This window comes from Diadema antillarum, unplaced genomic scaffold, assembly GCF_040938485.1.
Source record: "Diadema antillarum isolate AM-2024a unplaced genomic scaffold, OU_Dant_1.0 scf00000197, whole genome shotgun sequence".
NCBI lineage: Eukaryota > Metazoa > Echinodermata > Echinoidea > Diadematoida > Diadematidae > Diadema > Diadema antillarum.
This window is the reverse complement of record NW_027271086.1, coordinates 2,598,753-2,622,478: the sequence shown is the minus strand read 5'-3', so window position 1 is coordinate 2,622,478 and position 23,726 is coordinate 2,598,753. Positions and strand designations below refer to the sequence as shown.

The following is a 23,726-nucleotide window of genomic DNA, read 5'->3' as shown; positions in this document are numbered from 1 at the left end:
GTACGATCTTTGGTTCTACAGTCACATCACACGCAAATCACATCATTACACATACGGTATTAACACTCATTCACGTACAGAAAAAGTCCTTAAGTCTCCTCCAAAAATCCATCGAAAATCCCAAATTCCACCGTCAAAAGTGCAGAATCGGAACTTTTCCAAGCGCGCGCGAATTAAGTCCAGTTTTAAGAGTATTGTCTACGCGATGGGTCGCGGAAAAAGCGCTAAAAATCGAGAAATACGCCGTTTTCTTGCGGGATATTTGGATTATAGCAAGCCGAGAGTGTGATGATATCAAAGGTCGTATGAGTGTAAGATCTTTCATGGTATCCACAAAAGCGCAAAAGAAAAACAAAATTTACGTACCCCCTAGGCAATTACCCCTATGATTAGTGTCTAAGGGAATTATTCAATGCAGGGGTTGAATGCAAATGTCTACTGCACCAGTATTCGGCCACCACGAGCGCCGCAACGTCCCCGATGCAATTTTGCACCAACAGTGTAGAGCGCGATGCATTTTCAGCGGCCTTGCACACGCATTGACATTGAGCGCGCATATCGTGCAGTGTGACTGCGACCGAGCAAATGCTCCTCCAACGAAAAAAACAATCAATGTTAATTTGAAAAAAATCATCAAAATACGGGCCAGTTTGTGATGACGGAGAACGAACTTTCATAAATCTAGAAGGACATAGTCCCTCAAATAGGCCTAAACGTAAATTTCGGAATTCTTACGAACATTTGAGCAGCGAAGTCGGATCGTTGGGGAGTTTATGTTTTCGTATGGTAGCGGAAAATCGCAAAGTGAGAAACGGGAAATTTTCGGAGTGGTCACTATACCATGGGGTCAAAACTTCAAGGTCACACAGAATTTGCAAGGGTCAACCGATTATCACCAAAATCTAATCGATTCTTTCCTGCCATTATCCAAACATCCCCATAACATTTCGTGCAAATCCGTTTACCCGTTCTCTTGTTATCTTGTACACAAACAAACAAACAAACAAACAAACAAACTAGAGAGGGGCCGTCAAAGGCGGCAGACCCACGCCTAAGTACAAAGTCGGGGTAAACATAATGTGCATTCGGTCATCTACCAGAATTCGGCCACTTAATTGCCAGTGTGCTTTATCACCAGCCAGTGAGTTCTACCAAAGATCGTACACTGAAGTGTACGATCTTTGGTTCTACAGTCACATCACACGCAAATCACATCATTACACATACGGTATTAACACTCATTCACGTACAGGAAAGTCCTTAAGTCTCCTCCAAAAATCCATCGAAAATCCCAAATTCCACCGTCAAAAGTGCAGAATCGGAACTTTTCCAAGCGCGCGCGAATTAAGTCCAGTTTTAAGAGTATTGTCTACGCGACGGGTCGCGGAAAAAGCGCTAAAAATCGAGAAATACACCGTTTTCTTGCGGGATATTTTGATTATAGCAAGCCGAGAGTGTGATGATATCAAAGGTCGTATGAGTGTACGATCTTTGATGGTATCCACAAAAGCAAAAAAGAAAAACAAAATTTACGTACCCCCTATGCCTAGGCAATTACCCCTATGATTAGTGTCTACGGGAATTATTCAATGCAAGGGTTGAATGCAAATGTCTACTGCACCAGTATTCGGCCACCAACGAGCGCCGCAACGTCCCCGGTGCAATTTTGCACCAACAGTGTAGAGCGCGATGCATTTTCAGCGGCCTTGCACACGCATTGACATTGAGCACGCATATCGTGCAGTGTGACTGCGACCGAGCAAAATGCTCCTCCAACGAAAAAAACAATCAATGTTAATTTGAAAAATCATCAAATATCAAAGGTCGTATGAGTGTACGATCTTTGATGGTATCCACAAAAGCAAAAAAGAAAAACAAAATTTACGTACCCCCTAGGCAATTACCCCTATGATTAGTGTCTACGGGAATTATTCAATGCAAGGGTTGAATGCAAATGTCTACTGCACCAGTATTCGGCCACCAACGAGCGCCGCAACGTCCCCGGTGCAATTTTGCACCAACAGTGTAGAGCGCGATGCATTTTCAGCGGCCTTGCACACGCATTGACATTGAGCACGCATATCGTGCAGTGTGACTGCGACCAAGCAAAATGCTCCTCCAACGAAAAAAACAATCAATGTTAATTTGAAAAATCATCAAAATACGGGCCAGTTTGTGATGACGGAGAACGAACTTTCATAAATCTAGAAGGACATAGTCCCTCAAATAGGCCTAAACGTAAATTTCGGAATTCTTACGAACATTTGAGCAGCGAAGTCGGATCGTTGGGGAGTTTATGTCTTCGTATGGTAGCGGAAAATCGCAAAGTGAGAAACGGGAAATTTTCGGAATGGTCACTATACCATGGGGTCAAAACTTCAAGGTCACACAGAATTTGCAAGGGTCAACCGATTATCACCAAAATCTAATCAATTCTTTCCTGTCATTATCCAAACATTCCCTGAACATTTCGTGCAAATCCGTTTACCCGTTCTCTTGTTATCTTGTACACAAACAAACAAACAAACAAACAAACAAACAAAACTAGAGAGGGGCCGTCAAAGGCGGCAGACCCACGCCTAAGTACAAAGTCGGGGTAAACATAATGTGCATTCGGTCATCTACCAGAATTCGGCCACTTAATTGCCAGTGTGCTTTATCACCAGCCAGTGAGTTCTACCAAAGATCGTACACTGAAGTGTACGATCTTTGGTTCTACAGTCACATCACACGCAAATCACATCATTACACATACGGTATTAATAACCGGGGGGCCAAAAGCTAAAAACAGAGGTCGAGTTGCACTCTCTCTACAAACTAAGTAGACCATGCTTATTTTCAAGTTTTTATTGTAACAAACAACATTCCACTGGTCTACCTCAAAAAATTTGTTGCGAAAGCCTCCAAATCCAAGATGGCGTCCAAGATGGCCGCCATATTTACTGAATTTGTTATTTAAATGATAGAATTTGATAGAAACATCAAATTTCAACAAATGTGATGTCATATGAAAGAGAATAAAATTATCTACAAGTTGATACCATTTTTGTGGGTTATTGTGATAAGTGGATTGAGATTTTAAGGAAAAAACACTCATTTTTTGATATTTTTCTGAAAAAAGGAAAATCATGAAAATGCTTGATTCAGCTTAAATCAAAGAAAGACTGAAGGATTATCTTGAAACATCTCAAGAATTTTGTTTGACATATATTTAATATTTCGAGAAAATTAGGGGTCAGTACCATTTTTGATTCAGGAGTTATAATGTCTCAAACTTGAAAACTCACTACGTAAGAATGGCCACTTTAGTTGTGACCAAGACCTTGTTGGTCATAAAAAAGTCTGCGCGCACCAAGACTACTACACGCACCACTGGCACTGGCGCTGGTAGCAGCGCCAGTAGTGCGTGTAGTAGTCTTGGCAAATGCAGACTTTTTCTTTGACAAACAAGGGTTTGTGCCTGCAAACTAACTTTTCTTATCAAGTGGTAGCTCAGGTGATACTGATCGCTATCATTTCAAAGTAGATTGTTCTGAAGCAGATGAGATGAAGCAAACAAAATTTCAAATAGAGGTAATAGCTTGAAACTTGGCACCAATCTTGTTATAGATAGTTTAAGCTCAAAAAAAAAATCAAGATGACAGCCATCAAAGTTGACATAGTGTATTGCGCCAAATTAAATGTATTATTTCGATTTTGATACAATTTTGTCTGTTGTGATATCTTAAATCGTCTAAGGTTTTTATGGACACATTTTTAAAACCAGTGATATTCTACTCTCCGAAAAAGAAAAAAAAAACAAATCGAGTGGAAGTTTTTACTTTTGATGTGAGGAGTGAATAACAGAAAACGGTGAATATAGAGTGAAATTGGAGTGACTTTTGAGTGAAAATGTTCATTTTCACTCATTTTAGAGTGACCTTAGGCAGGGCTCCACACTAACTTTTATTTTTGGTGGCCCAACGGCAAATATCCGACCTTTTTTGGTGGTTTTTGGTGGCCCCGGGCCACCGGACCAACGTTTGGTGTCGAGCCCTGCCTTTGAATAGGGATCACTCGTCACTCTTCGGGTGATCCCCGAGGTCACTCTAAAATAAATGAAAATGAACATTTTCACTCTCGAGTGATCCTGATATCTAATATGGGAAAGCATCTACCAATGGCATAAGTTCAGATCAATTGTGACACTATAACCCACATGAAATCAGCCCAAAAACAATGTAAGAAAAATCTGATAACACTAAATACAGTTTCAGCATGCTTATTTGTAAATGTGAATATACGGCACGAATAATCAATTTGGAACATTTTATTCGAACAATATACTGAAAAGTAATTTCCCACAACACATTAAAAGCAAAGTTCAGAAATTGCCGCCATGTCGGATTTTTTTTTTTTTTTTTTTTTTGGGGGGGGGGGTTCGGATCAGAAGGGCTTTCAAGGACATCTACGGATCAGACATTATTATACATATACCATCATCATTCACGTATCTACAACAGCAGAGTAACATACAAGTAAAAAGCATATACATGTAGTATCTTTGATACAGAAGCATTTCTGTTTTTATCAAAGATTGGGCCTTACCCAAACACTGGAATGAGCTCCACCCCCTCCCCCCCCCCCCCCCCCAAAAAAAAAGACCCTCAATATGGTTTATACTATAGTACAATATCGTTCGGATGTATAGAAACATGTAATAGACAGAAAGATAAGAAGATTAAAAATATATATCAAATTATAAGTTATAAGTTGAGATTTAACTTTGACGCAACACACTTAAGGTATTGTTTGCCATTGGGAGAGATATCACATTCGATTTATATGTGCAGGTTAGTTGTATTACAAAACATTCTACCATGTAAAAAAAAATCATAATAAAGCCTAAAACATACGGAGATATCACCATTTCTTTTCAAGAAACCATAACCATGATAACTGTTAACAATTTAGTATTTGAATTTGAATTTGAATTTGAATTTAAATTTGAATTATATAAAAAAAAACATTCTTATCAGATCTATTTAGTACATCTAACAATATTTAGCATCAAATATACTGATTTAAGTTTGTGCATTAGTTGTTCTATCCCTAACTCACAGTTTAGAACTAGCTTGAGGAATTAAGTAAAGCTGGGTTTTTGTTTTACGTGCACTAATGGGAAATAATGCCTTGAACGACAACCTCGATTAATTACCGCCATCTTGATTTTGTGTGGATACTGTTTTTATCGCTAATTATTACACATTGGAAAAATTTGTGCCAAATTCCAAGCTCCTATCTCTTTTTGGAAAATACTTTCTGTTCAATCTTATCTGCCTCAGAACAATCTACTATGATGAAATGCTACAGTAATAGCGACCAGCGTCATCTACCACTTGGCATGAAAAGTTAGTTTGCATGCAGGTACTTGCAAGTCACTAGACCATTACAGTATTACATGTGACCATGTAAACACATTGTATGCAAACTTTATAATGCATGAATATAATTTTTTCAAGTTTTAGATGTTAACTTGTCAACAGTGTATGATATTGCCTGTAATTCCAGAAATATGAATTATGTCTCAATCTCAGTAAATCTCAATCTCAATCGCAGGTTTCAAAATAATTCTTCAGTTCTTCTTTGATAAATACTAAATCATGCATTTTTATATTTCTTCCTTTTTTCAAAAGAATATAAAAATATGGATCCCCCCCCCAAAAAAAAAGAGAAGCAAACAACCCCCCCCCCCCCCCAAATTCATCACAATACACAGCTTAAGTGGTATCAACTTTTAGGAAGTTTTGCTCTCCTTCATATGACATCAAATTTGTTGCAATCCAATGTCTCTATGAAATGTTAAATTCAATAAAAATGGCGGCCCTATTGGACCGCATATGTACTTTGGAGGTTTTTGCAACAAATCTACTGAGGTGTACTTACGGAACATTGCTTAGTATGCTTAATATTATGTATGGTTTTGTTTATAGAGAGAGTGGAACTCGAAAAGTAAGCAAGATCTTGGATTTGACCATCTGTGACGTCTTTGGGAACAGATGCGTGCAAATATATATTATGTAAAATGGGATTTCAAGTTTGAGATATTATAACTCCTGAAGCAAATACAATACTGACCTCCAAATATTGATTATATGGGAAAGCTTTTAATTTCTGCATGGTTTTCATAAACATTTTTAATTTAATTTTTGTAACTTTTTGAGAAATATTCATGGTGCATTCTGAAAAATGTCTCCATAAAAACCTAAGATGGTTTGAAATAGCATTAAAATGTTCAGAATATATAAAAACAATATAAATAGACACCAAAACAGACAAAATTGTATAAAAATCGAAATGATACATTTACTTTGGCGCAATACACTATGTCAGCTTTGATGGCCTGCAATCTTGAATTTTTGAGTGATTGATCCAAATTTTGTTTTAAACTTTCTATAGCAAGGTTATTTCAAGCTTCTACCTCTATTTGAAAGATATTTTTTGCTTCATCTCATCTGCTTCAGAACAATCTACTTTGAAATAATAGCAATCAGCGTCACCTGAGCTACCACTTGGTATGAAAAGTTAGATTGCAGGCACAAACCCTTGTTTGTCAAAGAAAAAGTCTGCGTTTGCCAAGACTACTACACGCACCACTGCCTGCAGTGCCAGTGGTGCGTGTAGTAGTCTTGGCGCGCGCAGGCTTATTTTACGACCAACAAAGTCTTGTCACAACTAAAGTGGCAATTTTTACATAGTGAGTTTTCAAGTTTGAGACATTATAACTCCTGAACCGAAAACGGTACTGACCCCTAATTTCCTCCAAATATTAATTATATATCCAACAAAATTCTTGAGATGTTTCAAGATAATCCTTCAGTCTTTCTTTGATTTATGATGAATCAAGCATTTTCATGATTTTCCTTTTTTCAGAAAAATTTCAAAAAATTAGTGTTTTTTTCCTTAAAATCTCAATCCACTTATCACAATAACCCACAAAAATGGTATCAACTTGTAGAAAATTTTATTCTCTTTTATATGACATCAAATTTGTTGAAATCTGATGTTTCAATCAAATTCTATCTTTCAAATAACAAATTCAGTAAATATGGCGGCCATCTTGGACGCCATCTTGGATTTGGAGGCTTTCGCAACAAATTTTTTGAGGTAGACCAGTGGATTTGTGTTTGTTACAATAAAAACTTGAAAATAAGCGTGGTCTACTTAGTTTGTAGAGAGAGTGCAACTCACTCGTTAACCCATCCCCGTCACATCCCACATATTTCGTGGGTTTTATTATTTATGACCAAAAGAGGGCGTCCTATGACCTGAGACTTGGCCAGGAGCTGTAGAATGATTTTAGCCAATCACAGAGATCGTTACTGGGACTCTGAAAAATAATCTATGCATAGAAATCTATTTTAGAATGCCTCTTATTGGCCAAAACACCTACCAGGGGTTCGAGCCTGCTGAGAAACTAATCAATATTCATGTTTACAGCGCGCATGCATCTTTGTTGCTCCAGCAACGGCAGTGATTTCCTACGCGCGGTATCGTGTTATCGATAGCAGTTGAGACTTGTTGCCCGATACCTGTTTACTCACTGTGGTTACGAAGGTATTGCTGTGTCGCATTACGTTAGTGTGACATAAGTTCTGTAGGGTTTCGTCCATTTCTCTCATTTTTCTCTCTTTTGCTTTCATTTCACTCTATCCCTTTATTTTCAGAGTACAGCCGTACATCTGATCGTGTTGTGTTCCATTTTTTGTTGCGTGATTATTTCGTTTGCAGCAATTTGGAGGTGAGTTTTTGTTCGAATGTCGGTTGATTGATTGAACGTCGTTGTGTGTGTGTGACCATCGTACTTTTCGTGTAGCCTACTGTACTCGTTTCTACCTACCGTAAGTGTCTCCGCAGCAGCTCCGTCCTTCGTCATCAAGCTTCGTGTTTTCATCGTAGTATTTCTCATTGTAGTTTTTCTTCTCCTTTTTAGATTTCGGTGCAAGATATTCTGTATATTTTTTTCTACGGTAATTTGCCTTTGTTGTCGATCGTATTCGTGTTTTATTATTTTTCCACCTCCATTTCATTTTTGTGCTGCAATATGTCTGCGAGGTATGAATCGTATGCTGATGTGTTTGGTTTGAGTGACGAAGATGAGAGTGATTTTGAGGGTTTTGCGGTGGATGAGATCGGTGGGAATGACTCTAATGATGACAGTGATGTTGGTGAAAGTTCGAGTGATGATGGTGATGGTGTCATTGGTGATGATGATGAGAGTGACACTGACAGTGACACACAAGCTGACGCTCAGGAGTGGTCTAGAGACCTGCATTCTTTTTTGGCAAGGTCCTTTTCAGGACCTCCACCTGGACCGACAACAAAACTGAATGAAACGTCTACAGTGCTGGATTTTTTCTTCTTGTTGTTTCCTTTGACTTTGATCCAGCACTTGGTCCAGGAGACAAATCGGTATGCTGCACAAAAGCGGCAAGCCAACCCAAATCTCCCTAGGTGGCAGCCTGTGTCGGTGGAAGAAATGAAGTGTTACCTTGGTATTCGGCTGTACCTCAGCATAATGCCTCTCCCAGAAATGCGCTGGATGTGGAGCTCCGATGATGTTTTTGGCCATCTCCGTATCGCTAAGTTCATGTCTCGGAAACGTTTTGAAGGAATTAGCGTGAATTTTCATGCTAATGATCGAACTCAACACCGACCAAAAGAACATCCAAATCATGACAAGCTGCACTTGGTTAGACCGGTGTTGAATGAAGTTTTGGCAAACTGTGTGCAGCAATACAATCCTCACCAAAATTGTTCAGTTGATGAGGCCATGATTGCTTTCCGTGGCCGTCTCGGATTCCGCCAGTACATTCCAAGCAAGCCGACGAAGTATGGGATAAAGGTGTGGATGAGAGCTGACCCTGTGAATGGATACTGCAATGAGTTTCAGGTGTATGTTGGGAAAGAGAAGAGAAGAGGGCGTGAGAGAGGGTTGGCAGCACGTGTAGTGACTGAGATGACTGAACGGCTTCGGGGGAGACATCATGTGGTGAACATGGACAATTTTTTCACTACGATTGACCTGTTTGAGACCCTCCAGCAGAAGGGCACCCTTGCTCGAGGGACGGTTCGTCGCAACCGTCGAGGTTTGCCACATGCTGAACTTGCCGAGCCTAGGCTGAAAGTACAGGGTGAGTTCAATGTGCTCCAGCGTGGCCAGCTTTCAGCCTATGCTTGGCAGGACAAGCATCTTGTGAACCTGCTCTCTTCAGCCGATGATCCTACAGCACAGACAACTGTTGATCGAAAGCAGCGAGATGGGACTAAGAGGGTGGTCCCATGCCCTGTCGCTCTCCGTGAGTATAACAACTTCATGAGAGGAGTCGACCGAGCTGACCAGCTGAGGACGGAGTATCCAACCTTCCGTGCGAGTCGGCGGTGGTGGGTGTATGTCTTCTGGTTTCTCTTTGATGTGGCCGTAGCTAATGCATTCATTCTCATGAATGAATCTGAGGCCCATCAGAGGGAAACCAGAAGTGGACGCCCAAAACCGCTGACTCAGCTTGAGTTCCGGAAGCGTTTGGCAAAACTTCTCCTCAGCAGCCATGATGATGACGGTCGTGATGACCAGAATCATGGTGGTCATGCTCTTGGGAAGGGACCATCTCGGCGAGCGTGCCAGGCGTGCAAGAGAGAGAGGCGGCGTTGTGAGACCCGAACGTTCTGTGTGAGGTGTGAAGTGGTGATGTGCAGCAAATCCTTTGCTGCATATCATGGATGGTAGATGGTGCAGGAGAGAGCAGCGAGAGCATGAGGTGTAAGTGGTGATGTGTTTGCAGCATATGGGTGGTAGATAGTGTTTTAGTGTTCTGTTTTGTTTGAGAGTGGCATCTCACTGTGATCGATTTTCAGTTGTCAGTGCTGTCAGGATACCAAATAACGTTTCATTTCTGTTTGTAAATTTTTTATGGTAATTCATTGTAAAAGCAATGTAACATTTCAAACTGGACTTCCTTGAGGAAAAATTTATCAAACTGCTAACATGAAAACAAAAACTTCACATTACTCTGTTTTGTAATGTTTCTAATGTTCTAATTCACATATGAGCAATCACTGCAGGAATTTAACTTCCTATTTTCTTTTACCTTGTTCAGTTATTCAGGTTCACTTCAAAAATTAATTCAACTAAAAGCTAGACAATAAATTTGTATTAGGTCCAGTTTGAAATGTTAGCTTGTTTACTTGTTCATTGTATTCACAATTGTACATGTATAGTTATGATGTATGGAATGCTACAATAAAGAGAGCCTGCAGAGCAGGTGTTTTCCATGCTGTCCCTTTCATTTCCTTCTCTCTTTTTTCTTTGCCCTTGGATGAAAAAAAAAAAAATCCTACTTTGCCATGTAAAGACAGAACACATAGCAACATCAAATATCATGACATTTGTAAATATTAGAACCTAATAAGCAAATGATAATGATTATGATAATTATAATAATAGTAATAATACTGTAATAATAATAGGTATAGTAATAATAATAGTTTTAATAATTTAGATAATAATGATTACAAAATAATTCTAATGGTATTTGGAAATAAAAGAAAAAAATAAATCAACTATTGTAATTCATGTTTGGACTATAAATGATTTCTTATGATATAAGATATTTCTTGTATTATATGAAATTATTTATAGTGCAAACATGAATTCTAATAGTTGACTTATATTTGTCCATATTATTATTAGCTCATTCAAATGTGCAAGTAGTACAACATAGTTTGATAATGATCAAGAGAAACCTGAAAACTATCGTGGTAAAAAGTGATATGACAGGTACTTCTGACAAAGACTGCTTCATCTGATAATGCCTGAATTTCTGTAAAAGAAAAACAGAGAAGGTAAGATTGTAAAATCAGTAATGCCACTGATAAAATCACATTGGCATACATTTACATCTCACAGGAACTGCAGTAGTTGTACGACTACATAACAGCTGATTACTTATGCATCGTTGCCATGATCGCGCGACGTAACTGCAAAAAGGAGCGTTGAATTTAGACTCGAATCAAGAACTCTTCATATTATTATTATATTTGTTATTCAAAAAGAGAGAAATTTTGGAAATGAAAACCCTCAAAAATATTTGCATTATGTTTCAAAAGTGTACAATAAATATATAAGTATTCATATTTACGATTCTATAAAAATCTGGAATTACCACCCAAATATGAAATAAAGGAAGGGCTTCTATCAAGGCAAATTTCGCCCCAAGAATCTGTAGCACACCGTATCTGGTGCATTCCTTGCGTTCTTTGCCACATGACAAAAAGCACCTTCACTTCATGCAGTACGCGTTCTACAGTACAGTACACACGCTGTTGTATTGGTAGCTGTATGAAGTTCACCGATCTCATTCTTGATCTCGTCGTGCGAGGAAAACTCAGAAATACTATTCTCAAACTCAGCCAAACGTGAACTGGGAATCTACATTAGAGTGTTGAGACCGTTTGCCGATCGTTTTAGTGGATTTTGATTTCGCTATTCGTTTTAGCTTTCGAAAGTGTGGCTTTTTTACATCGGATTCCTTTGTACCATGCCACGTTTTCGTTTTTCCGAAGCAGCATAAACCACGTGTTTACAACTGCGTCACATGTACGGTCTTTGTTTTCCCACGCTATCGCGATCGAAGATTGAGAGAGAGCGATAACTCGTGTGGTTGGAGACATGCGGATTTCTGCACAGGGTGAATGAATAGTCAAACGTATCGTGATTGTATTACAAATCTTTTTTGTGTGTCTCTGAAAGTTTGAAATATGTTATCTAAGCATAAATATATCGTGATTCATTCATAAAATAGATTAGCAATCGCAAAAAATCTCTTTTATTAGAGTTACTTCATGATGTTGCAAAACAAAACCCCCGTGACTGAATGGAATGTCCCACAGTTGTCTCCGAGGGAGTCGAGGACATTGTGGACGCTTCGATTTACGTATGGGTAATGTGTGATAACAACGGGGTTGAAATGAAGAGGAAATACGAAAAAAATACACACAAACGTAACATTTCTTTCAGAATTCATACAGTTTATTATTTTCTTTCACATAATTCACACAAACTAGCGCTGTATTGAGTCAACTAAGTGCACATTCGCTCGAGTGTACACGCATCAACCCTCCTGCCTAGTGGGAATGACACAGGCATTTTTTCAATGACGTATGAATGCCCTTCGCGTGTAGATCGCGCCGTAGGGAAGATTGCGCCCAAGTTCACTGCCAACTTACTAGACAGGCACAAACTTACAGATTACACAGAGGCCCGTACGTGGATGGGTTAAGTAAGCGACTTTTTGGGGTTTGGCCCTCCGGTTATAACACTCATTCACGTACAGAAAAAGTCCTTAAGTCTCCTCCAAAAATCCATCGAAAATCCCAAATTCCACCGTCAAAAGTGCAGAATCGGAACTTTTCCAAGCGCGCGCGAATTAAGTCCAGTTTTAAGAGTATTGTCTACGCGATGGGTCGCGGAAAAAGCGCTAAAAATCGAGAAATACGCCGTTTTCTTGCGGGATATTTGGATTATAGCAAGCCGAGAGTGTGATGATATCAAAGGTCGTATGAGTGTAAGATCTTTGATGGTATCCACAAAAGCGCAAAAGAAAAACAAAATTTACGTACCCCCTAGGCAATTACCCCTATGATTAGTGTCTAAGGGAATTATTCAATGCAGGGGTTGAATGCAAATGTCTACTGCACCAGTATTCGGCCACCACGAGCGCCGCAACGTCCCCGATGCAATTTTGCACCAACAGTGTAGAGCGCGATGCATTTTCAGCGGCCTTGCACACGCATTGACATTGAGCGCGCATATCGTGCAGTGTGACTGCGACCGAGCAAATGCTCCTCCAACGAAAAAAACAATCAATGTTAATTTGAAAAAAATCATCAAAATACGGGCCAGTTTGTGATGACGGAGAACGAACTTTCATAAATCTAGAAGGACATAGTCCCTCAAATAGGCCTAAACGTAAATTTCGGAATTCTTACGAACATTTGAGCAGCGAAGTCGGATCGTTGGGGAGTTTATGTTTTCGTATGGTAGCGGAAAATCGCAAAGTGAGAAACGGGAAATTTTCGGAGTGGTCACTATACCATGGGGTCAAAACTTCAAGGTCACACAGAATTTGCAAGGGTCAACCGATTATCACCAAAATCTAATCGATTCTTTCCTGCCATTATCCAAACATCCCCATAACATTTCGTGCAAATCCGTTTACCCGTTCTCTTGTTATCTTGTACACAAACAAACAAACAAACAAACAAACAAACAAACTAGAGAGGGGCCGTCAAAGGCGGCAGACCCACGCCTAAGTACAAAGTCGGGGTAAACATAATGTGCATTCGGTCATCTACCAGAATTCGGCCACTTAATTGCCAGTGTGCTTTATCACCAGCCAGTGAGTTCTACCAAAGATCGTACACTGAAGTGTACGATCTTTGGTTCTACAGTCACATCACACGCAAATCACATCATTACACATACGGTATTAACACTCATTCACGTACAGGAAAGTCCTTAAGTCTCCTCCAAAAATCCATCGAAAATCCCAAATTCCACCGTCAAAAGTGCAGAATCGGAACTTTTCCAAGCGCGCGCGAATTAAGTCCAGTTTTAAGAGTATTGTCTACGCGACGGGTCGCGGAAAAAGCGCTAAAAATCGAGAAATACGCCGTTTTCTTGCGGGATATTTTGATTATAGCAAGCCGAGAGTGTGATGATATCAAAGGTCGTATGAGTGTACGATCTTTGATGGTATCCACAAAAGCAAAAAAGAAAAACAAAATTTACGTACCCCCTATGCCTAGGCAATTACCCCTATGATTAGTGTCTACGGGAATTATTCAATGCAAGGGTTGAATGCAAATGTCTACTGCACCAGTATTCGGCCACCAACGAGCGCCGCAACGTCCCCGGTGCAATTTTGCACCAACAGTGTAGAGCGCGATGCATTTTCAGCGGCCTTGCACACGCATTGACATTGAGCACGCATATCGTGCAGTGTGACTGCGACCGAGCAAAATGCTCCTCCAACGAAAAAAACAATCAATGTTAATTTGAAAAATCATCAAATATCAAAGGTCGTATGAGTGTACGATCTTTGATGGTATCCACAAAAGCAAAAAAGAAAAACAAAATTTACGTATCCCCTAGGCAATTACCCCTATGATTAGTGTCTACGGGAATTATTCAATGCAAGGGTTGAATGCAAATGTCTACTGCACCAGTATTCGGCCACCAACGAGCGCCGCAACGTCCCCGGTGCAATTTTGCACCAACAGTGTAGAGCGCGATGCATTTTCAGCGGCCTTGCACACGCATTGACATTGAGCACGCATATTGTGCAGTGTGACTGCGACCGAGCAAAATGCTCCTCCAACGAAAAAAACAATCAATGTTAATTTGAAAAATCATCAAAATACGGGCCAGTTTGTGATGACGGAGAACGAACTTTCATAAATCTAGAAGGACATAGTCCCTCAAATAGGCCTAAACGTAAATTTCGGAATTCTTACGAACATTTGAGCAGCGAAGTCGGATCGTTGGGGAGTTTATGTCTTCGTATGGTAGCGGAAAATCGCAAAGTGAGAAACGGGAAATTTTCGGAATGGTCACTATACCATGGGGTCAAAACTTCAAGGTCACACAGAATTTGCAAGGGTCAACCGATTATCACCAAAATCTAATCGATTCTTTCCTGTCATTATCCAAACATTCCCTGAACATTTCGTGCAAATCCGTTTACCCGTTCTCTTGTTATCTTGTACACAAACAAACAAACAAACAAACAAAAAAACAAAAAAACAAACAAACTAGAGAGGGGCCGTCAAAGGCGGCAGACCCACGCCTAAGTACAAAGTCGGGGTAAACATAATGTGCATTCGGTCATCTACCAGAATTCGGCCACTTAATTGCCAGTGTGCTTTATCACCAGCCAGTGAGTTCTACCAAAGATCGTACACTGAAGTGTACGATCTTTGGTTCTACAGTCACATCACACGCAAATCACATAATTACACATACGGTATTAACACTCATTCACGTACAGGAAAGTCCTTAAGTCTCCTCCAAAAATCCATCAAAAATCCCAAATTCCACCGTCAAAAGTGCAGAATCGGAACTTTTCCAAGCGCGCGCGAATTAAGTCCAGTTTTAAGAGTATTGTCTACGCGACGGGTCGCGGAAAAAGCGCTAAAAATCGAGAAATACGCCGTTTTCTTGCGGGATATTTTGATTATAGCAAGCCGAGAGTGTGATGATATCAAAGGTCGTATGAGTGTACGATCTTTGATGGTATCCACAAAAGCAAAAAAGAAAAACAAAATTTACGTACCCCCTAGGCAATTACCCCTATGATTAGTGTCTACGGGAATTATTCAATGCAAGGGTTGAATGCAAATGTCTACTGCACCAGTATTCGGCCACCAACGAGCGCGGCAACGTCCCCGGTGCAATTTTGCACCAACAGTGTAGAGCGCGATGCATTTTCAGCGGCCTTGCACACGCATTGACATTGAGCACGCATATCGTGCAGTGTGACTGCGACCGAGCAAAATGCTCCTCCAACGAAAAAAACAATCAATGTTAATTTGAAAAATCATCAAATATCAAAGGTCGTATGAGTGTACGATCTTTGATGGTATCCACAAAAGCAAAAAAGAAAAACAAAATTTACGTACCCCCTAGGCAATTACCCCTATGATTAGTGTCTACGGGAATTATTCAATGCAAGGGTTGAATGCAAATGTCTACTGCACCAGTATTCGGCCACCAAACGAGCGCCGCAACGTCCCCGGTGCAATTTTGCACCAACAGTGTAGAGCGCGATGCATTTTCAGCGGCCTTGCACACGCATTGACATTGAGCACGCATATCGTGCAGTGTGACTGCGACCGAGCAAAATGCTCCTCCAACGAAAAAAACAATCAATGTTAATTTGAAAAATCATCAAAATACGGGCCAGTTTGTGATGACGGAGAACGAACTTTCATAAATCTAGAAGGACATAGTCCCTCAAATAGGCCTAAACGTAAATTTCGGAATTCTTACGAACATTTGAGCAGCGAAGTCGGATCGTTGGGGAGTTTATGTCTTCGTATGGTAGCGGAAAATCGCAAAGTGAGAAACGGGAAATTTTCGGAATGGTCACTATACCATGGGGTCAAAACTTCAAGGTCACACAGAATTTGCAAGGGTCAACCGATTATCACCAAAATCTAATCGATTCTTTCCTGTCATTATCCAAACATTCCCTGAACATTTCGTGCAAATCCGTTTACCCGTTCTCTTGTTATCTTGTACACAAACAAACAAACAAACAAACAAACAAACAAACATACAAACAAACAAACAAACAAACAAACAAACAAACAAAAAAACAAACAAACAAACAAACAAACATACGGAACCCTTTACATAACCTCCTGCCGATTTTCATCGGCGTGGGTAACAAACAAACAAACAAACAAACAAACATACGGAACCCTTTACATAACCCCCTGCCGATTTTCATCGGCGTGGGTAAAAACAAAAAACAAACAAACAAACAAACAAACAAACAAACATACGGAACCCTTTACATAACCCCCTGCCGATTTTCATCGGCGTGGGTAACAACACTCACTGCTGGTGTCTACAACATTCATAGACAAGGGTTTGAAGTGTTTAATTATACCAGGGGCACCTCCCTGGTTATACAGTGTGTATGTGCATGTACAATAGGCGTTTTCACATCAGCCCGATGTTTCGAAATAGCGCGCTATTTGATAATGTGAACACAAATTAACGCGCTTATTGTATCGCTCTGATTGAGAAAATTTCTCAAGTCCAACTCAGGAAATTTCTGAAATAGCGGGATAGTAGCGCGCTATTTGATAATGTGAAAACGACTCGAGAAATTAGCACAATGCATCCCATTATGCCTAGCGTGTGTGACCCGATCGATCAAGGCAAACTGCACATAAATCACGAGGAATTTTTGAGAGGGCACACCCATTACTTATGCTGTTTGCACATACTCAGCTGTCGAATTAGCTCGACAAAAATTTGGGCTGATTCTCTTTGGGCTGATGTGAATAAGAAATGAAATAGCGCGCTAACTCGCAATCGCGAAAAATTTCTCGAGCTTGGATTTTTATCGGGCTGATGTGAAAACGCCTAACGGTTCCTCCGACCATCTCTTTTGTGTGTCTGTTTCTAAAGTGTGCAAATAATTTATGACTTTTGATGCCTGAAGTTGTGTACATTGTAGTGCCTTATTCAGACCCAGGCTATTATACATGTAAGTATGTTCCAACATCAGTTCGTGATCTCAGTATAGACAGTATGCTTTGTGATGATGACAGTTCATGTCTCTTTACTGTACAACGTGTAGACGTCTGCGTGGCTGCATCCAATGAGAGCAATCTTGAGGAGACGCGAAGGCTGAACGTTTGTAGAGTTCATCGTGGATAGCATTTATAACACAAACAAATAAACCAACCTGGAGAAATGTCATCCACCAAAATAGCACCAGCTACAAGCACTGTAAATGCTCCCAAAGAATGTTGTTTTTGCAAAAACAACCTAGTTATTCTACAATGATCATATTGAAACATACTACTGTTTTCAGAAGTGCTTTGCAATGCTTTTATGTGCTCCGCATGCATAGATTGAAGTAAGATTGACTGCATCATATAGGTACTGAAATAAAAGAGAAGTCTCGATCAACCACAACTCTACGCAGTCATTAAGAGTTCAAAGGGATCCTTGGTGTGTTTTTCCAAGTAGTAGGAGATCAAGACTGAGTTGTAAATTTGCAAATTGCTTGCAGTGACATCCTGTGAACTCTTTTTCCGAGTATCGAAGGTATAAAAGACAAAACCAAAAGTGATGAATGGTCAGCGGCACTGACCAGAAGCATGTTGTATTGTGGTATGAACTATTTTTCTTCACCACGGTCCAATGGACATTACTGTTCCTGGGAACTCGGGATGGACAGGGAGTATCTTTGTGGTTAGCTTTTCCTATCTTTCCCTGTCTGGAGATTAACCAATAGAGATTACATTTCATTGGTACACTAAAACTTAAAAGCTGTCTTTGTCAATATGTGCTTTCTCAGTGAATTCTCCTTTTTTGGGTCTTTGCGTACTCAACCAGTGATGTAACAATGTTTTCATTTAAAACAGAATCTGCTGTATGGATGCATGATGTTGTTACTTTGATAGGGATGTTTGCTACAGTATCACACTATTTATTTCAAGATTTAAAAAGGGTCTCATCTGTCGTATAGCATTCCGACATGATGTGAAAGGGACTTGGCCATAAGGAGATATTCTGCTTTAAGGGCAGACCATAATTCTTAGTAGAAGAAGGGCTCAAAATTCATCTCACACCTTTTTGAATATGCTTGGAATGCATCAAAGGGTCTTCCAAGAAACTTGTGTGGCTGATGCAAGATCAAAACGGTAAAATAATTTCAGTACAGTTAAGACCGAAATATGCCAAAGAGAGTCATTTTAATGTGCATATTGTGTAAAATTTGGTGTCGTGCTTGATTAAAATTGAAGAAAAAAGTAAATTCTTTCATTGATTTATTCTGCGTTGTTTGTTGACTTACAATTTTATTCTCCTATGTGTCAGTATTTATTCTTCTATGTGTGCCAAGATTTCGCTCTGATTGTCACAAGTGCAGCCCAATCGTATCCTCTGTACTTGAATGGAACAGGCTAGATCATTCAATTAGATCAGCTTCTTCCATATATTCATTTAAGAGATTGTTTAAGCAAAGTTGCTATTTGTAAGTAACACACGAAATTCATTCTGGGCTTTATCATTCCTGTATAATAGCGTTTTTAATTGTTATTTCGGCATTCTGGTGAACTCTTGCTGTGGCATGTACTTTTTATGTTATTTTGCAATGTACAGTATGCTGGTATGTATCTACACTGTATTATGTCATCTTCTGTATATACGTTTTGCTATTCAATGTACATACAATTGTATGTTCATCAATATTATTCAGGGCTCCATGGAAGACCACTATTTATTGGTGAATGGACTACCCTGACAAAAGATTAGAAATAAATAAATAAATAAATAAATAAATAAAAGTATTTGTACCGTCTGTTTATTGTGTTTGTTTCATGCAATGTCTTTTTATTGCGTCATTCATGTTTTCATGCTTTCATCTACGTTCAGTGTACACTGCAAACTACAGGTTCATTAGCTTGGAAAGTGTAAGATTAAAAAAAAAGACACTATAAAAGCATGTGGTTTCTCTATTTTTGTTCTTGCAGTACATCAATGGAGGGACGTTGACAGGGTTGCTGTGTGACAGCCAGGTCTACTTGTCGTGGCCCATTAGGATCGGCCTGGCAACGGACATCTCCGGCGCCATGGCTCACCTGCACAAGAAGTGTATCATGCACAGGGACCTCACCTCATCCGTAAGTACAGTAGACTCTGGTTATAATGAAGTCTTCGGGACTGGCAATTTTCTTGCGTTATAACGAAATTTCGTCATAACCGAACAAATAAACAATAAAGAACAAAGAGTGGATAATTTTCCGGCCTGAATTTTTACTTCGTTGTAACCAGAATTTCGTTATAACTGTGTTCTTTATAACAGGATTGCACTGTTATTATAGGGGGTGTGGCGAAAAAGAACTGTTGGAGTCGCCTTGGTTACAGAGCAAAATTTAGTTTCTCCAGACCAGTGTGGGGTAGATACACTTGTACAAGTAGTTTTCTGCTTGAATCATGCTATTTTTATTGTAAAATATATGTGCAGTTCATAATGCATTTGCCCATGCTCTTTGAGAAAAAGGCTCTATGGTATGAGAATAAATTTTCTTTTGAGCTGGTGTCTATGAATTATCATTGTAATGAGTACAGTTTTGATTTTAAGTATTGCCGGTATTGTCATCACTGGAGTAAAATAATTGTTATTGCAGCTGTTGTCCCGCACCAATCAAGAGGATGATGTCATCATAATTACCTAGACGTTATGCTGTATATTCTGTAAATGTATAAACTGTCAAGAAAGAAACCTAGTAAAAACAGGAGGTTTGCACCGCGATTCACTCTAAAAAAATGTCAGTGTTGAGATGGAATTGCTTAATACACATTTCACCAATCTAATTCTTTATTAAAGAAAACAAATTTTGGTGTTTTTGTTGTTGTCTACTTTGTCTACTTTCTTTTTGTTAACTCTCTCTTGGAAATTTGGAAGGATGGAGCACTTATTCCTGAGGTCTTATAATTGATGGATTGTGTTAATAACAATGAAATTCATTTTTGATATGTTCAATGACTCTTCTTTATCCCTCAAGCATTATTACAGTTGTTCAAGTTCATGTGAAATGCTGAGATATTTGTCTAAAGCCTAGTTTCTGTATTTCATTTTTTAAATTTCTTTGTGTCTTAAAGAATGTGCTGATCAAGAGAGTCGGTCTGGACAGGCGAGCTGTGATCTGTGACTTGGGCCTCTCTTGTCGGTTTCCACGGTGAGATGTCGAGGATGTTTGTCAAACCCCGCTATAAACAGGGCAGGGGCCTAGATGAACAAATTTTATCCTGAAGCATGCAGTACACTTGTAACTACATTGCATGTTATGCTGGCTGCCACTCAATCTCAAACATACAGACTGAAGTATAACTACAATTTGAGCTGATGTTAGATGCAGTCAGTTAAAGAATTGATCATATGGACAGATATGGTCCATTACTTGTTTTATAACTATTGACAATGATATCATTGTTCATGGTAACAGTAAAAAGAACAAACTTCTCTTGATATGTCAGGGGACCTGCACACACAGGCATGATCATGTGGGACTACTGACTATAAATCAAAATAGTGAAGTTTCATTGATAAAGACCCTCCGCAGATACCCAGCCTTCCTCACAGATTCTTGCAATGTTACAAACATTCTGTTGTCATAATGTCGCCATATGTGAGTATGCACATTGGAAATTACTACAAATAAAGACTGAGATATCTAAGTCAGATATTTGTCTGTATTTGGCTATCCGTAATGCAAATGCTGCATATTGTACATTTTTACAACATAACACAATGCAGGAATATATGAGGATGTTGCCAAAAACAAAAAACAAAATTATACAAGCATGCAAACTATATGACTTGGTCTGTCCCTGAGTCAATGTTTTTAATCTTTACTGCCCAATTTGCCCATGTGACCAGAAGTGATGTGACTATTGATGAATATCTGGACAAAAAAAAAAAAAAGGGAAGGAAGCTGTAAGTTTGTCATGGATTTTTATCGTACAAATATTTCAAAGTGTCCATCAAAATGTGCACGCCCGGAACATGAAGAGAGCTATTAAACGTACAGCTGTATTTGATTTCCCTTTTTGTCGACGAAACAATGGAATTAAATGAACCAAACCGGGTTAGCGTGCAAAATAAACAGCCCAATTTTGGTGGGGAGAGAGGAAACGGCACAAAAGGGAGAAATGGCATAGAATCAAAGCTGTAAAGTTAAACAAGCTTTTTTTGAGGTCACTGATCTCGTAGTTGGGAGTGCAAGTACCTGTGGTCTGACGCAAAATGGTCATTTAGTTGATAGTGGTGACAATGACCGAGTTGTCAGGGAATTACCCTTTCTTGCCGATTGTTCTTCAGTACTGTCTTTTCTTTATCTGTGTGTTTGTGGGGGGGGGGGGGGTTGGGTGGTTGTCCCACATCCCTTTTTTTTCTCTCTGAAAAGCCAAAATTTAGATTGTCTTGCCATGTGCAGTCTGTGTCAAAACAGCTGACATCCTCTAATGTACAAAGCATGAGTCACATTCAATGCATACATGTAGTTTTCTCTTTGTGTGATATATTCCTCTACCAATTTTCTAGCAACTCCTATTCTTGCTGATTGGGTGCTGTGTGTGTGTTTTAAGTCCTATCATTAGGTGATACGGTTATCGCCAAATTACAATTTATCTATACTCAATTTCAGTAAGTATAGTTACAATATAGTGGCATATTTCGTCCAGGTATAAATCACATTGTCATGTAAACACACACACTCGCTATATTTCCCTTTGTTTTGTATTGGATGCTTCATTGCTTTTACTGCTGGAAAATTTCACAGGCTTGTAGCTGTAAGAGCTCTTCAAACTGATCATACATTAATGACAAGATAAGATATAGCAATTTTGGTTGTGCAAATAAGGGTCAAAGTTCATATTTGAAAAGACCAATGTTAAACTCAAGATGATCTTTGAAACACTTTATTGTCATGTTTCACTTTGTTCGTGTCAAGGACGACATGGTACAGATACACTGTACTAAGAAATCCTGTTAATCAACTTAGGCCTTCTCTCACACGCAGACACACGCACGGGATCTCCATATGGTTTGCATGATAGAAACAATTTGATCTGAATTATGCACGTCCAAAAAAAATCGACTTCACGCACATATATTATACAACTTTAAGCCGATTTATTACATCGTTTTCATTGTCGATCACGGGTGACCGATATAAGATGACCCCCAGCGTATCACCTAACTCGTCTTTTAAGTGACGAGTTTCATGTCTCATTTCTGTTGTGTTCTGTGTGTGTCTCTCTTAACATGAGCTCAAAATTGCCATACAAATATGTTTTGAGAAGAATAATAGTAGCTGGTTTTAATATACATATAGCAAATTCAGACTTCTGAAGAATTTCAATGTCCTTTACAGGCTCTTCTTACCCTGGTTACTGTAGATACATTACCTCCAACCATCTCTGACAGTGCTCACTCTCCACTCCCTTGGGAACATTCCAGCCAGTCGCCACGGGGAGGGGGAAGAGGACGAGGAGGAAGGGGGTGTGGGGTTTCGGTGTGATATCAGAGACATAATTAAACACGGAATTCAATAGTGTTATTCTCTCTTTATTTGGTGAATGTTATGTGGCGGTAGCTGTAATTCTTCTGTTTAATAGGTATGTTCTGTGGCGGGGCTACGTGCTTGGCGAGTGATTTTTGGGATTATTGGGGAAGTCCACCCTGACGGATTTTGGTCGGAGCCATTGCTCATATCCTGGATATAACATTATTCATACCTATTCCAGCTGATCCGCAGTGGGAGAAATATCAAGGTCTAATGAGCAATCTCTTCAATGTGTACACAGTATATGTTGTACATATGTGTTTCCTTTGCGGCATTGTGCAATCGGTTTCGGCCATTGCATGATACTAGACCTACCAGAGGAAACTCTGGGAAGACTTAATGTAAAACACTTTCTCTGTTGGCAGTATTTTTAGTATGAATTATTAAAAGGGTTTGGTAGGATTCTGGAGTGCGCTGCAGAATATTTAGAGTTGCCATGTCTACCTGATTCTGCAGAAGAATTCATGAAATACTCAGGACTAGTGTTTAATCGGTTAAAGTGAATATTCCGCAACGAAAACAAGCAAATACACACACGTAAGAATAGCATCGCACTCAAATAAAAGAGGATGTGTATAGGCCTACTAGACTTCATGTGACACCCATCAATGAATACTGAAAATTACCAAAGGACTCGGAACCAAACCAGAGATACGTGGTTTCCCATAATTGCTGGGAAAAAGAATATCATAGGGCAGTCTTTTATACCATGTGGTAAATGAGGCTGGTGGTGATGAACTACAGACTGAAAATCATTTTTGCAATTTCTCTCAGAATGAGTAACCCAAAAGTTGTACATTTGATTGAAACAAAAA

General features: G+C 39.4%; 1 protein-coding gene across 1 annotated transcript in view; it reads left to right on the top strand.

The window, feature by feature from the left end:
* Positions 1-23,726, top strand: part of LOC139723654 (dual specificity testis-specific protein kinase 2-like) — a 101,222-nt gene that overhangs the window by 58,823 nt on the left and 18,673 nt on the right. The window contains exons 5-6 of the mRNA XM_071634879.1: positions 19,315-19,464; positions 20,447-20,523. Of these exons, the coding sequence (XP_071490980.1) occupies positions 19,315-19,464; positions 20,447-20,523 (227 nt within the window). The remainder of the gene's footprint in view (positions 1-19,314; positions 19,465-20,446; positions 20,524-23,726) is intronic.